Raw genomic sequence first — 14,646 nt, 5'->3', positions numbered from 1 at the left:
CCCCCTTTCCTGCCCCCCAGCAACACACTCACCCCCACCACTGTCACTGCATGGGCTCCTAGGGCCCCTCTCAGGTCCAGGAATCTCCCTCACCTCCCTCGTGCAGGAACCGGGGTGGGGGGGATGCTGCGTGCGCCTCCGCCCCTGCTGTTGCCCCTGACTGTAGCCTCACTGGGGCTGAGGGATGGGGCTGCCTCGGGGCGGATGGGAGGGCGACGGGGCTGTGCTATTGGAGGCGGGGCGGGCTCCAGGCACCAGCTGACCAATCACGTGTTTGGGGGCGGCACCTTGGGGCGGGGCGGGATTGTGGGGTTTTTTTGGTTCCTCAGGGCAGCGCTGAGGGGATTTTTTTTTGTTTCTGTGCACGGGCACTGGGGGGCGGGGCTTAGCGCGTCGCTCGGGGGGGGGGCGGGGTCTGGGCGTGGCACACCGCTCTGAGGGGGCGGGGCTTGGCCGGCGTGAGGCTCGGGGGGCGGGGCGACGCTTTGGGTGGCAAAAATAAGTTAGCGCCGCAGTCACAGGGCCGGCTCCGGACCACAGTGGCCAAGCGGGCTGGGCGCCATGTTCCCTGGAGGGCGGCAGGTGTAATGACAGAAACATGAACGGCTCCCGATTCGCTACTTTGGCTGCACTGAGCATGCGCGGCCGAATTGAGCATGCCCAGTAACCTCCTCTGTCACCACTGCCCTCGCTCTGCCCTCACTTCTACTTATGACCGCGGACGGTTCGCTCCTCCCCCGGCTCTGGTGCACCTCCCAAGGCATGACTGCTTGGGGCGGCCAAATTCCTAGAGCCACCCCCCTGGGAACTCAGTGACGCTATAAAAAGGCCGGTGCAGGGAAGCGGCGCTGCGCTGCGGAATCCTGCGCTGCCGGAGCCTCTGCTCCTGTCCTGCTCCGGTGCATTTCGCTTTGGGGGCTGCTGACCTGCTCCGCTTAGCGGGGCTGCAGCACCGGGACCCTCTCCCCGAGCCGGGCAGCTCCCGGCGGGGCAGCCCGTCCCCTCGCTGCTCCCTCTGCCCGCCAGCCGGGTTCGCTCCTAGCCCGCTCCCCGGGGGGCTCTGGCTCCGGGGGGACACACGAGCCTGGGCGAGTTGCGAGCCGGGCTCCGGCTGCCCGCGGAGCGATCGGGGGCTGGGGGTCTGAGCCAGCAGGTGAGGAGGGGCTGGCGTTGTGCACGGACCGGGGAGGGGGGCGAGCAGGGAGCTGGGTGGGTGCGTCGATCACACTGGGGAACCGGGGTCTATTGGGGAGGGGTCTGTGCGCTGATCGGGTGAGGAGGGGTCGGGCGGGGGTAGTGGGGAGGGGCTGTGCGCTGATCCGGTGGGGAGGCGGTCGGGTAGTGGGTAGTAGGGGGGAGGGGCTGTGCGCTGATCGGATGGGGTCGGGTGGGGCGGGTAGTGGGGAGGGGGCTGTGCACTGATCGGGTGGGAGGGTCGGACGGGGGTAGTGGGGGCTGTGCGCTGATCGGGTCGGGCGGGGGTAGAGGGGAGGGGGCTGTGCGCTCCTCGGGGGGGGAGGGGGTCTGTTGGGGTGGGGGCAAAACAAGCGGTTAAACTGCAGGAGCTGAAGTTTCCTCCTGAGACAAGAACTCCGCTGCCTGGGGACCAAATCACGAGAGCGGATGGTTTTGGGGTGGGAGGAAAAATAATGTTTCTCTGTGCTGAGAAAAGCGTCCCCGTTGTTCCCCTGCTACCCAGGGCAGACTCTGTTTCTTTGCCTTTGAACTGATGGGCAAAAGTGTCCTAATGCCCCCTCTGAACTGCGACCCAACAGCCAGGGGTGGATCCAGGCAGGGGCGGCTCTAGCTTTTTGGCCGCCCCAAGCAGTCATGCGCGGGAGGCGCCCCGGAGCCGCGGGAGCAGCGGACCTCCCGCGGGCATGACTGCTGGTCCCGCGTGGCTCGGCTGGACCTCCGCTTGAGCTGCCGCAGTCATGGGGCGTCAAGCCGGGGGGGGGGTGGGGGGGGCTCGCTGCCTGTCGCTGCCAGGGCGGCAGGCAGGTTGCTTTGGCGGCTTGCCTGGGGAGGGGCCGCTGGTCCTGCGGCTTCCGAGGACCTCCCTGTGGGGGGGCAAAATGCCTAGAGCCGCCCCTGGCTGCAGCAGCGCCATTGGGCTCCCCAGTCGCTCTCCTGCCTCGTGCCGCCGCTGGCAGGAGGCTGCCGGGGTGAGGACACATTGTGAGCACACACCGGCTTCATTCACAAGATCTGGAGCGCTGCCCCCGAGCGTCTAGGGTGGGTGTGACCAATCGGATCCGGCATCTATGAATAAATTAGTCCAGGTCTGGTGACTCCCAGCTCCCGACTTTATCAGCCACCCCCCAGCCCGCTCTTGGCAGGAGCAGCTTCACCCCCAGCGCTCACCGCCTTGCGGTTGCGCCCCTCGCTTCCCCTTTTCTTTTTCTAACTTGCTACGTTCTCTCCTCTTCTTCTGGCGGAGGGACGCTAAGCAGCGCGGTGCCTGGCCAAGTGGAGCGGGATGGGGCCGGGTTGCTCCGCTTCTCGCTGCTGCCAGTGAGTGTGGGGTCGCTGGGGGAAGAGGTGGAATGGGGGTGGGCTGGGGGCAGAGCAGGGGGGAAGGGTAAGGGGGGGGCGGAGGGAGTTCCCCGGGCCCCTCCTCCCCCCCGCAACGGCCCTAACCCCTGCAGTGGGCGCAGCCCGTGGGGGGTGGGATGTGGCCAGGGGATAGGGCTGGTCGTCGGGGCTGGGGCTGCCGCGTATGCAGCACGCAGCTGCCATGGGCACCATGAAATTTGGGGCAATTTGGTGCCCCACTCAGCTGCTGTGTGCTGGGTATGCCTGGGGATGCCCTGCATGGGAGAGGTGGTGTCACAGATCCACAGGGTGAGAGCTGCACCCCAGCTTTACCCAGGCTCTTGGAGGGTGCCAGACCCGCAAGGGGTCTCGCTGCCGCCTAGCCTGAGCCCCTGGGCTCCAGCCCTTCTGGGTCACACTGACACAGGCTCCTGCTCAGAGACTTTTACTGGCTTCAGGGACCAGTGCCCCAGCCAGTATTTGCAGTGCCTAAAGCAGCGTTTTCACAACAGCTGGGTTTGTTATTGGTCTGGCACACAGCGAAGTTCTTAGCTTAGCAGAGCCACAGAAAGGTGGGACCAGAGTAAACCAGTGGGTTCCAGCTCAGGCTCTGACTCTTTGGTGAGTGGCGGGAGAGAGCAGCCGGTTTCCTCCCGGAGCTCACACTTTCTCCTCTGCTGGTCAGGTCTTAGTCCTTTTGTCCTCAAGCTGGTCTGCGCTCAGGTTCCCTGCTGAGAGGTGGGAGGAAAACCTCCTTCTGCTCCTTGGTTTTTAGGTGTCAGTGCTTTGGTCAGTGGGGGTTTTCCATTGTCTTGATCTGGGTCCGTTTCAACCAGTTCCTTAATGACCCTGTTTGCTGCAGCCCAGATATCAAGGCGACACCCACACCTTGTGTCCTGTAGTGCCCCCAAGAGAAGACTTAACCCCTTTCCCTCCACTAGGTAACAGGTCTGAGTACAGAGGGAAACTGAGGTAGACGTAGGATTCATAAAAATTACAGAAAATTCCAACTTTGTCATGGGGGGGGTAGATGCTGATGGGTGGGTTCCGTAGCAGATCAGATCTCTGACGCTCTTTGGGGTTGGAGGGGGCAATGGGGTTTCAGGTTGTGGATAGTTCTCTGAAAACATCCACTCAATGTGCAATCAAAAAAGTGAACAGAATGTTGGGAGTTGTTAAGAAAGGGCTAGATAATAAGACAGAAAATATCCTCTTGCTTCTATATAAATCCATGGTACGCCCACATCTTGAATTCTGCGTGCGGATGTGGTCGCCCCATCTCAAAAAGATCTACTGGAATTCTAAAAAATTCAAAAAAGGGCAACAGAAATTATTAGGGGTCTGGAACGGCTTCCCTATGAGGAGAGATGAATAAGACTGGGACTCTTGAGCTTGGAGAAGAGACAACTAACAGGGGATCTGATAGAGGTCTATAAAAATCATGACTGATGTGGAGAAAGTAAATAGGGAAGTGTTGTGTTATGAGAAGGAGGAAACAAGAACCAGGGGTCACCCAATGAAATTAATAAACAGCAGGTTTAAAACAAAGTATTTCTTCACACAACGCCCAGTCAACCTGTGGAACTCCTTGCCAGAGGATGTTGTGAAGGCCAACACTATAGAAGGGTTCAAAAAAGAACTAGATAAATTCATGGAGGGTAGGTCCATCAATGGCTATTAGCCAGGTTGGGTAGGAATGGTGTCCTTAGCCTCTGTTTGCCAGAAGCTGGGAATGGGCGACAGAGGATAGATCACTTGATGGTTCCCTGCTCTGTTGATTCCCTCTGGGGCACCTGGCACTGGCCACTGTTGGAAGATGGGCTATTGGGCTAGCTGGACCTTTGGTCTGACCCAGTCTGGCTGTTCTTATCTTATGTAATCTTTGTGGCATCAGCTCTGGCAGAGCGTTGGGCTGCTGGGCAGGGAATGAGAAACCACAAATCAACCCCCCACCTCTGACCTGTCCTGCTTGGTCTGTCTTGGCTTTCAGATCAGCTGCAGAGTCTGGAGCGGGGAGGAGACCAGGGCCAGGACCTCCGTCCCGGCTCGGCTTAGCGGCTGCCGGATCAGACCCAGTCAGACAGAGGAGCCAATCTCAGCCCAGCGCCTGCAGCAGCGTCTGTAGCCTGAGTGTCGCTGAGAGACAATGGGGCCAGCAACTGGGGCTGCTGAGAGCGAAGAGCCGCTGCAGGAGTTGCGTGTTGATGGCAATGGACACCTGGAGACTGTCGGGGAGCCAGGTAATGGGGCGTCGCTGCCTGGGACCAGGCTGGAGAGAGACCCTGAGGCTGCCCGACGTGGGGCCATGTTCTCAGTGGCAGCAGCCAGTGCCCAGCAACCCCCCGTCTGTGGGCAGCAGGGACTGGGTCTCCCCCAGGGGCTCTCAGGGCACCGATCCCGGCTCACAGCTGCTGCCTGGCGCACACAGCGGTGGCCATGGGGCTGGGCAGGGCCTTTTGGGCCAGGGCTGCCCAGAGGATTCCGGGGGCCCGGGGTCTTCGGCGGCGGGGGGCCCTTCCGTTCCAGGACCCGCCGCCGAATTACCGCCGAAGCCGGACCCGCTGCCGAAGTTCAGCCCGGTCTCTGGCGGTAATTTGGCGGCGGGGGGGGGGGAGGCTCCCGCCGCGGGTCTTCGGGGCACTTCGGCGGTGGGTCCCGGAACGGAAGGGCCCCCCGCCACCGAATTACCGCCAAAGACCGGGCTGCACGTCGGCGGCGGGTCCCGCTTCGGTGGTAATTCACCGGTGGGGGGTCCCTCCGCCCCGGAGCGGAAGGACCCCCCGCCAGCGAAGACCAGGAGCGAAGAAGCTCCTGTGCCCTGCCCCTCCAGAGTTTTCTGGGCCCCCCGGAGTGAGTGAGGGACCCCGCTCCAGGGGCCCTGAAAAACTCTCGTGGGGGCCCCTGTGGGGCCTGGGGCAAATTACCCCTCTTGCCCCCCCCGGGCGGCTCTGACCCTATCCACCCCTCCCCCAGAACACCCACAATCCAACCCCCCCATTCCCTGCCCCCTGACCGCTCCCCCAACCTCTGCCCCCTCCCTCTGCCCTGACTGTCCCCAGGACTCCCTGCCCCTTAGCCAACCCCCCCGGCCCCAGCCTCTTACCCCCAGCTCCCTCCTCACCCAGAGCCTCAGCGCCTCGCTGAACAGCCACAGCGTGTCCCTGGCGGGGCCTGAGCCCCGCCCCGCTCAGAGCCACGTGGGGAGGGGGCGGGGCTGGGAGCTCCAGGCCCAGCGGAGGGAGCTGAGCTCAGCCCGGAGCTCACAGCCCCAACCCCTCCCCACGTGACTCGGGGCGGGGCTCAGGGGCCCCGGTGGAGACTCGGCGCTTGATGCGCTGAGGCTCCAGGAGAGGGGCGGAGGCTGGAGCCTCAGCTGTTCTCTTGGGGGCCCCTGCGGAGCCCGGGGCAAATTGCCCCCTTTGCCCCCCCCGCTCTGGGCGGCCCTGTTTTGGGCTGGGTGTGTCAGACCCCCTGGGACAGCCCTGGCCCAGCTCTGCCTGGTTCCTTCTCCCCCCTTCTGCTGTGTGTGGCCAGTGTGAGACCCCAGTGTGTGGGGACAGGCGCACTCGGCAGTGTGGGCCCAGCCAGCGCTCGGCGGGGGGAGGGGGAGGCAGCTTGAGCTCCTGCCACCAGAACATGCGGGTCCTTGTTTCTGTGCCCCTGAGCTCACCAGGCCCCGTGACAGCCTGGCTGGGGGTGCCAGGGAGGGCACTGGGCTGAGGGGAAGGAGGGACTGTTCTGCCAGCCCCAGCCTGCCTGACCCTCCGGGCTCCTCTCCCAGAGCGTCTGACGGGAGGAGCCATTGACAGAACGGGGCATGTTCTAGGGCAGCTCCAGCCCTGGTGCTGTCAGTGAGACTTGTCCTCGCGGCCCGGCCTGACGGGCCTTTGTGTTTCAGAACCTCCTTGTAACAACAAGAAAAATCAAACTGGTCCCGTTGTGGTTGCACTGATAGTTGTATCATCTGCTTTGATCGCTGCCATCATTGCTCTGGCAGGTGAGTTCCCAGCTTCTGCCCTGCCCCCCTCCATCCCCTCCCTCTATGATCTCTGTGCATCCCATTCCCCTGGGACCTACCACTGTCACTCTCTCCTCCTGGCCTGTCTGGCTTCTGCCCTTGGGACGGAGGATTCCTGGGGGATGTTCCTCCACGACCCTCCTCCCGCTCCCCCGAGACCTCTGCACCTGGGCGCTCTCTGTGTCGAACCATCTGACTGACATTAGCTCCCCCCAGCCCAGCTCTCAGCACTATGGACCCAAGTCACCTTTACCATGTGCCGTGAAGCAGTGACTTACCAGGGTGTCCCATGGGACAGGGCGCAGAGCAGCAATGAGCCCTTTGCCTGCACTGTGTTGCTCTGAGGTTACCAGCCTGGCCTTCCTGCATCTTCAGCATGCCGGTGGCTGAGCGGCTGGTGCTGCCGTGTTATTGAACTGAGCCATAGAATTCAGTCTAGACCCCTCCATCAACGCTGCATTGAAACCCACCAATCGCTGGTCTTGGCCATGAAGGGTCCCTTAGCACCATTCACTCCCCGGGCTGCACAGACAGCACATGCTAGTGCAGAGGGTGTGTGTTTGTGGTGAACATGAACCCTGCTGTATCTGCCAGTAGTCTGGGGCAGGGGGGGCTGTAAGATGGTCAGGGGGTGGGATTTATCTATTGCCCTGGGATCAGATCACTGGACCCCAGGAGGGTTTAGTAGCTGGCAGAGGGCATTGAATCCGGGTCTGTCTGCATTAGGAATCCTTTGTGCCAACGTCATGACCTCAGTGCGGTTGAATTGGTGCAAACGGCTACAGTAGACGCACTGCACTGGGGCACAAAGGAGCTTGCCTGGGTGCAGTTCGCTGCAGGAGTTAGCAGAGTGAGCCGTGCTCCTCCAGCGCATCTCCAGGAGGTGTTTGCCCTGATGGAACTGCGTCACTGTGATTACACTGGTGCAAATGTCTCTGATACAGACAGGGCCGGCTCTAGGATTTCTGCCGCCCCAGGCAGAAAAGAAGAGCGCCGCCCCCCAGTGGTGCGGAGTGCAGTCTGAGCCCCCCCCCAGGGGCGCGGCCCCCAGTCCCCGCCCCGAGCGGCGCAGCACCACCTAGCCCCAGCGGCCCGGCCCGCGGCCGCCCCCTCCTGAGCGGCCCGGCCCGAGCCCTGGCCCCGTCCCCGTCCCCAAGTGGCGCAGCCGGCCCGAGCCCCGTCCCCCAAGCGGCACGGAGCGCCGCCCCCGCCCCCTCCCGAGTGGCGCGGCCCGGCGCGAGCAGCGGCCTTAGCCCCGCTCTCCCGAGCGGCCCGAGACCCCGTCCCCCTCCCGAGCGGCTAACCCCGTCCCCGAGCTGCGCAGGCGCCACTAGCCCCGCCCACCTCCCGGCGGCCCGGCCCGAGCCCCGAACGGCGCGGCCCGCCCCAGTCTCTGGTCCCCCCCCCCCCCCGCAAGCGGCGCGGCCGGTGGCCCTAACCCCCGCCGAGATTGCCGCCCCCTCCCAAGGCGCCGCCCCAAGCACGTGCTTGGTAGGCTGGTGCCTGGAGCTGGCCCTGGATACAGATGGGCCCTGAATCCCGGCTCCTGCTGCAATGGCAGGCTGTTGCAATGGGCAGCATTGGCTGTCACTGTGTAAGGTGGGATCTGTGAGCTTGGGGTTGGTTACACTCCTACAGGTGCAGGGAGCTCCGCAGAACATGTGGCATCTGCCCTGGAGATGGATGGTAGAGACAGCCTGTGCCATCAGCTGTTAGTCACTGACTTCTCTGCTCAGTTCTGTAGGGGAGGGTGTGGGTTACTGTGCACTGCACACTTAAAGCTACAGGGTGAGACATGCCTTGTGAGTGAGGTGAGCCCATGCTCGGATTTTGATCACCGCTGCCGCATTTCCTAACTCTTCCAGACTTAGAGTGTCTGTTCCTCCCTGAGCGCCAGCCACATGGGAAGGCTTAAAAACCAGCTACTGAGTTACTGTGGTGCAAAACAAAGTGATGTGCTCAAAAATGTCTGGAGGGGTTTGAGTCAGACTCCTCTGAATCCCAAAAAGGAAACAGCAGGAAATACCCCGAAGGGTGAAAATGAGCAGGAGTGATTCTTGCAGGGTTGAGAATGGTTTTGTGGCTCTTACCCACCGTGATCTCATAACTCTGCCTCTGGTTATTCACCAACTAGACAGGCCTATCAGATATCTCTAGGGTGTCACTTATGGGTGACCCCACTGCTGTTCTTTCCTGGCACTGAAAGGGTTACAGTGTGAGGGCTTCCAGCAAGTGTCTGTCTTGCTGCTGTATTTAGGGAAAGAAAAGTCAGCACATAAGAGATGAATTAAGTTACATCATCCTGGCTCACAGGGTAACTGGTCACTTCCTGTTGCTGCAGGTTCTGGCGGTGGCTGTCATGTCCGAGTGAAAGTTACCGCACGTTCTTCTCAGTTATTCCCCTGCTGTTTGTTGCTAGCTTGAACGTCCAGCTGTTGCTCTTGTGCTTGGGGTGAAATGCTCTGGGCTGTGTTAGTGCCTCCCAGGCTGGGAGCGTCCCTGGAATCCTCCTTGCCAGGCAAGTTTACTGTGACAAACGTCTCCGTCAACCTGCGTCTGATTGCAGTGGACAGGCCCAGGCTGGGGGTCCCAGTAGGCTTGGCAAGCCGGTCAATTGACTGCCTGTTTGGCTGCAGTCACAATGTCAAATACTCCAGCAAGATCCCTGGGGGTAGGAGGCCGCCTGCTTTTTTGATTGCGTCCTGGAGCCTCGCGTGTGTTTTTCAGAAATTCATTTCATTGTTTCACCTTTTTTTACTGAGTTAAAATAACTCCGTTAAGTACACTTTTTTTAAAATTAGACATAAGTGTGTGTCTAAAGCTAAACCTCCTGGAGACAATGAACTCTTGCTCTTGTTTGTTACTGTTCTGATACATTCAAATTGTAAAATATTCAACCATTTTTTGACACATTCGACTGGTCAATTGACTGATTATTTTTGTACTAGTCAAATGCCCAATTCTAGATGCAACTCTTACCCCACATGTTACTTTCTCATTCTCAGTGCAGGCATCTAAGCTTTCATCAGCTGATCTGTGTCCTGCATGCCTGGATGGCTGGATGGGATACCAAGGGAAATGCTACTATTTCTCTGAGACTGAAGGGAACTGGACCTACTGCCAGAGCCGCTGCTCTGCACCGGGTGCCGCCTTGGCTGCGATCGACAGTGAGCAGGAAATGGTGAGAGACTCCCTCATTGCGATACACTGACCTTGGCACAGTGACGGCTGCTGCTGCAGTAGGACCTGGGCTCTGCCCCTGCAGGGCCAGGAGCAGCTCTGACCCCTCTTGTGCTGGGAGGCCACAGCAAATGGACTTCCAGTCCCTGAATGCCAGGCCTGGCTGGGCCCAGGGCCTTAGTGTCTGTGTGTGATCACAGGGATTGCCCATTCTCAGCTGCCCCTGTCCCCAAATAGGGAGACAGCCCCTCTCTAGGGCAGGGCTGGCTCAGGCATCTGCTGGCTGCTGCAGTGGGATGGAGAACACAGGCAGGGCTCCTGCTTTGGGGATGGGAAAGGAGCAGCCAGCTGAGGGGGGGGGGATCCTCTCACATTGACCCCTCCCACTTCAGCTTGACCCGCTCCCTCCTCCTACCTTGCTGTAGTGAGCGGCAGGTGCTCTGTGAGAAGAGACGTCTCTGCAGAGAGCTCAGACCCAGCAGCTGCCCCCAGCCCAGGGGAACTTGGGGTACAGGTGACTGGGAGCACAGGGGCAGGGAGAGTTAATACTGCCTGGGTGATCTTGTGCTTTGCAAGAGGGAGGGGGAAATCCAGTTTCCTTCTGAAAATAAATTGAGCCCCTTCAATGTGTGACTGGGATTCTCTGCAGCACAGGGGCCTGGGGGGGAAGCACCAGATCTGAGGCTGATCCGTGCTGTCCCTCGGCTTTCTTTAAGGCGTTCCTGCTGCGCCATAAGGATATCCATGACCACTGGATCGGCCTCCGGAGGGAGCAGGGTCAGCCCTGGAAATGGACCAACAGTACCATATTCAACCACACGTGAGTCTCCCTCATCCTCTGTACTAATTCCCTGGGCTTGGGGTTTTTGGTGTCTGAGCTGTTTGAGTTCAGGCAGATCCACCATTCAGTGCTAGTGAAACAACCAGACACGACCCTGGTCCGTTCACGTCCTGCGTGTATCCAAGACCGATGGGAGCCGGTGTGTCCCTGGAACTCTCGGCTCCTCCCCGCAGCGCGGTGCTGGGCTGGAGACAGAGCCCACCATAGCCAGAGGTGCCCTCGCCGTGCCCAGCCCTGCATGGTGGGTGCGGGTCCTGCTGGGGATTGCAGCCAGCGGGTTTGAGAGACTTGGCTGGTGAGGCCTCTGAATCCACAACAAGGCACCGACATTAAAGGAGCCTGCGGTTCACAGGTGCTGGACGCCTGGGTTTCCCACAGTAGTGATGGCTGCCCAGACAACACCCCATGTGGATTTCAGTGGGCTCCAAGTGGGATCACAAAACCAGCGCTGCTCGAGCTCAGAGCAGGGATTGAACCCTGGGACTTCAGCACTAGAAGCATCAGCCTCTGCCATTGGAGCTAAAGAATCCACTTCTTTAAGTGAAAACCCCTCCTGACTGATAAAGCTCTTACACAGGCCAGCCACTAGTGGTGGATGGAGACCCCCCCCACTTCCCTGGTCTGGGTTATTTCAGTACTTTGAAAAATCAGGTTGTTATGGCGCTGGGTCAGTGCTCCCCAAGGCCAGTCCCCATTGTGCTGTATTGGACCCAACCTTTGGATCCCACCTGCTTCCAGCTCCACTGGGTCTGAATAGCTGCCAGACACTGTCCCTAGTTCAGGCCTCTGTGGCACACTGCTGGGGTACAGACTCCCTGTCTGGTACCCTCCTTAGGATGTGGGACCCTGCAGTCCAGCTGCTGTGGGACCCAAAACCAGTGCTGAACCCTCCCAAACCTCCCTAGAGGCCATGCTGTCCCTAGAGCTCCACCCTCCACTCCAGATGAACTCTGGGAGAGTCATGTGACGGTTACAAACAAGGAACACCTGCTTTCGTAAAGGAACTTCTCAAACACACTCTCTTTTCCCACATTCCCAATGGACAGCTCAAGAGTTAGATCAATGGAAGAGGAAACCCCTGAATGCAATTTCTTCTTTCAGTGTCATCTTGGTTCTGCTCGGAGTGTTTTAAGGAGGCAAGATCCCTCCTGCCCCCCACTTTCCCTGCTCAGTCGTCTGGTTCTGGTGATGATCTGCCCCTCTTGTTAGAGGACTGGTCCCTTTTGAAAATCAGTCTTTCAAATTCTCTCCCTCCTGCTGGGGACTTTCCATTATCCAGCTCCCCTGTGGGCTGCTCAGCATAGAGGGTCACTGACAGTCGGCAGTTCTGCAAAGCTCCCATTGCCCCACCAGGGGCATTGCATTGCTGGTGGCCCGGCTGTACCTTCCCAGATGTAGCACTCTGTGCCAGGGCCCTGCTAGCAAATGGATAAACTAATTCACAATCAAATTACCTGTCACACAGCAAATAGGAACCCAGGAGTTGATGCAGGTCTATATTCCCTAAACCTGTCACAGGCCACTGCCATTGAGGTGCCCAGTATAAATCTAGGAAGCGAACTCATGTGCCCAGTCAGGGCTGGATTAGGGGCCGGGCACTATAGTCTATTTCTGCAGCCCCAGATCCTGGAATCATGTGATTTGCAGTAGAGTCACATACAAAGAAAAGTGTCTCCTCTTTGTGATTGTTGGGAAATGTGACCTGAGTGTAACCAACACAGCAACGCCTGCCTGAGTCTGCAGAGAGCCTGAGCCAGTAGCTCAGAAGTGGGAGCTGCCCCGTACATCTCAATGGGATGTTAATTCTGAAACTTGCTGCCCTGGGGGGCTCCCCCAAGCCCATCCCAGTAGCGGACTCTTTGTGGGGAGTCCTCGCTGCTGCCACCTCAAGGCTCGACTTAGGTGGTGCCAACAGGGGATCCCACCCAGCGTCCAGAGTGGCGCTGGCCCCCCTTGCAGACGACTATTCTGTATGTGACCCCTGCCACTAGCTAGGGTGGGAACATGGGAAGCCCCATGTGGGGTTTGCCTTGATCCTGCCCTTCACCCAGGTCTGAAGTGCTGCCTCCAGCGCTAACGTGAGGCACTGCAAGAGCTGATGTCATCTCACAGCGCTGCTGGGTTTGTGCTGCAGTCCCTGTCCTGCTGCCATTTCACTGCAGCCTCCCCGGTGCAGTGTGTCCTGACAGGCCTCTGCCCTGACGGGACGATGGAAAGTGTCCAGGGAACCCCCATCTGGCTCTTCCACCTGGTGTTACAGCTGCTCCCTGCCATGCAGACGCCTCTGGAGTCTTTGCCCCGGGGCAGCCTGGCTGGGTTGTTCTGGGGACTCTGGACCTGCAGGGGCCCATCCTAACCCAGGCTGGGCGGGAGTGAGCCGGGAGTGGGATCAAAATATCCACCCATCTTCATGGCGACCAGTCCAGCTTCTTAGACCCGCCTCCCTGTTCTGTTGCCCCCTGTGTAATGGTCCCTGTCTGCCAGGGTGATGCTGGGCCGGGAGCCTGTCGCTTGTGCAGTTGGGGGAATCCTGAATAGAGTCAGGCCAATATTTTCCCCCCAGCAAATGAAAAATGCATTTTGGAGTGGGGGAGGGGGCGGCAGATGAATTTAAAAAACAGTGAAATGGTTTGTTTTGGCCATTTCCAAGCTAAACATTTTGACTTTCTGGTTTGCACTGATGTTTTGTTTTGGACATTTAGCTAGTTCTTTAAACACCCAAAACTGAAATGAAAAACTTGGTTTTGGGTTAAATAAAATGTTTCTTTTGACCAACATCATTTTTTTTTCCTTGGTGTTTCATTTTGTTTTCAGGTGTCTGTTGATCTGAAGTGAATTGTTTTCATTTCAGTGAGGGGGGAGATGGACCACAAAACAATCCGTTGTGCGTATTTCAGTTTGGCCCCTGAGCTGAACAATGAACGATTTGCTCCGCTCTGCTCCTGAGGGGCTGTGAGAGTAGCTGCTCCGCACTCAGGCCTGCCCTGAGGAGAACGGCTCCCCTGGCTGTAACGGGTGTGAAATGCCCAGGCTCTGCCTGACTCCAGCTCCCCGGCTTCTGTGTTGCAGGTTTCGGATAAGAGGAGGCGGCGACTGCGCGTATCTGAATGACGAGAAAGGGGTCAGCAGCTCACGGTGCTACATGGAAAGACGGTGGATCTGTAGCAAACTGAGGTGTATGTGATGGGCAAAGGGACTGCACTGGAAGGGAGCTCAAAATAAGCCTCCTAGAAATGACACTGATACAACTCGCATCTACTTGAACGAGCCATGTCCCCGTTCATCAGCCTGGCCAAGCTCAAGATCTCAATCAGGCAGTGGGGCCCTCAAGGTGTGTGTAGTTTAAACTGTGGATTCTTTGTATGTGCTTCTGCTTCTGAACCTTTACACTCAGGGACACATTGTCAAGTTCTTCTCTGCAGCTGAGAGGGTGAGATCCTATGATCTCTCGCTGGGGAAGTAAGGGGAGGCCTTGCTAGTTCAGACTCCAGAACAGCATTTCTGAAATGTGGCCACCAGCTGATTGTTTGTAGCCACAAGAGCCTCCAAAGTGGTCAAACAATCGCTGAGATGTTAGGTATTGAAGATGCCTTGTAAATGCCATAAATCATAATGCGCACCCCCTTCTAAATAGTACCATGCAGGCAGAGCTGAGCTACACAGGTGTGGCTTTCTTTCAAGTCACAAAGTATGTTCATTGGCTAATCACTGTTTAAATCTCGTGTTACTGTAGCTCTGTAAGCAGCTATTGGCCGTCTCCCTGCGTGGTGTTTGGGTAGGTTGTGATTGTTCATGGGATCAGGGCCGGCTTTAGGCCGACTTGCTATCCCCCCACCCCCTTCAAAGCTGTGTGGATATTAAGGTTTTTTTGAGGGGGGGCATGATGATATTCCAGGTGAATCAAATGCCCAGCTCAGCTTTCTAGCCATCCAGCAGCTCTAGGGCAGGGAAGGAAGGTGCTATTGGTGCAGACTAGTTGCAAAACAGGGGTGAATTTAGCAGGGGGTTGTCCCGTTGAAATCCCGCCTGATGCACCATATAGAATGGCTGGGAGACGCCAGGAGTGGAAGGT

At 58.7% G+C, this 14,646-nt stretch overlaps 1 protein-coding gene across 1 annotated transcript; it reads left to right on the top strand.

Moving 5' to 3' along the window:
• Positions 1–839: 839 nt before the first annotated feature.
• Positions 840–14,419, top strand: LOC120392529 (C-type lectin domain family 2 member D-like). Its single transcript, XM_039517346.1, has 6 exons — positions 840–1,153; positions 4,526–4,775; positions 6,434–6,532; positions 9,559–9,734; positions 10,450–10,553; positions 13,644–14,419. Exons 2-6 carry the CDS (start codon positions 4,682–4,684, stop codon positions 13,756–13,758), a joined length of 588 nt encoding a protein of 195 aa, XP_039373280.1. The 5' UTR covers positions 840–1,153; positions 4,526–4,681; the 3' UTR covers positions 13,759–14,419.
• The last annotated feature ends 227 nt before the right edge of the window (positions 14,420–14,646 follow it).

This window comes from Mauremys reevesii, unplaced genomic scaffold, assembly GCF_016161935.1.
Source record: "Mauremys reevesii isolate NIE-2019 unplaced genomic scaffold, ASM1616193v1 Contig1, whole genome shotgun sequence".
Lineage (NCBI taxonomy): Eukaryota > Metazoa > Chordata > Testudines > Geoemydidae > Mauremys > Mauremys reevesii.
Note: the sequence above shows the minus strand (reverse complement) of the source record. Positions and strands in the feature narration are given on the sequence as shown.